Source organism: Pygoscelis adeliae, unplaced genomic scaffold (assembly GCF_000699105.1).
Source record: "Pygoscelis adeliae isolate BGI_AS28 unplaced genomic scaffold, ASM69910v1 Scaffold251, whole genome shotgun sequence".
Lineage (NCBI taxonomy): Eukaryota > Metazoa > Chordata > Aves > Sphenisciformes > Spheniscidae > Pygoscelis > Pygoscelis adeliae.
The window spans coordinates 794,070-794,352 of NW_008824109.1; the positions used below are offsets into that span (position 1 = coordinate 794,070).

Consider the following 283-nt stretch of genomic DNA (forward strand, 5'->3'; position numbering starts at 1 on the left):
CGCAGCCCCGTGGCAAAGCGCCGGCTGGAGGCGGAGGGAGGCTGCTGCGGGGCTCCCTCGCTCCGCGGTCTCCGAGCGCGCGTTAGGCGTTGGGGGGCAGAGCAGCCCTCCGTGCCGCGGTGATGGTGCATTTTTCCTCCGGCTCCGTCGCGGGGATGGTGCTGCAGCCCGACAAGCCCTTGGCCGCTGCCTGCCGAGGCGGGGCAGGATCTCTCCCTCCCTCTCTTCCCCCTGCTTTCCCCGCTGCGCTCGTTTCGTCACCTCGTCACCTCGGCGGCCGCGT

The 283-nt window shown here is 72.1% G+C and overlaps 1 protein-coding gene across 1 annotated transcript in view; it reads left to right on the plus strand.

The window, feature by feature from the left end:
• Positions 1-122: 122 nt before the first annotated feature.
• TMEFF2 (transmembrane protein with EGF-like and two follistatin-like domains 2) overlaps positions 123-283 on the plus strand; it is a 139,033-nt gene continuing 138,872 nt past the window's right edge. The window contains exon 1 of the mRNA XM_009334209.1: positions 123-198. Within this exon, the coding sequence (XP_009332484.1) occupies positions 123-198 (76 nt within the window). The remainder of the gene's footprint in view (positions 199-283) is intronic.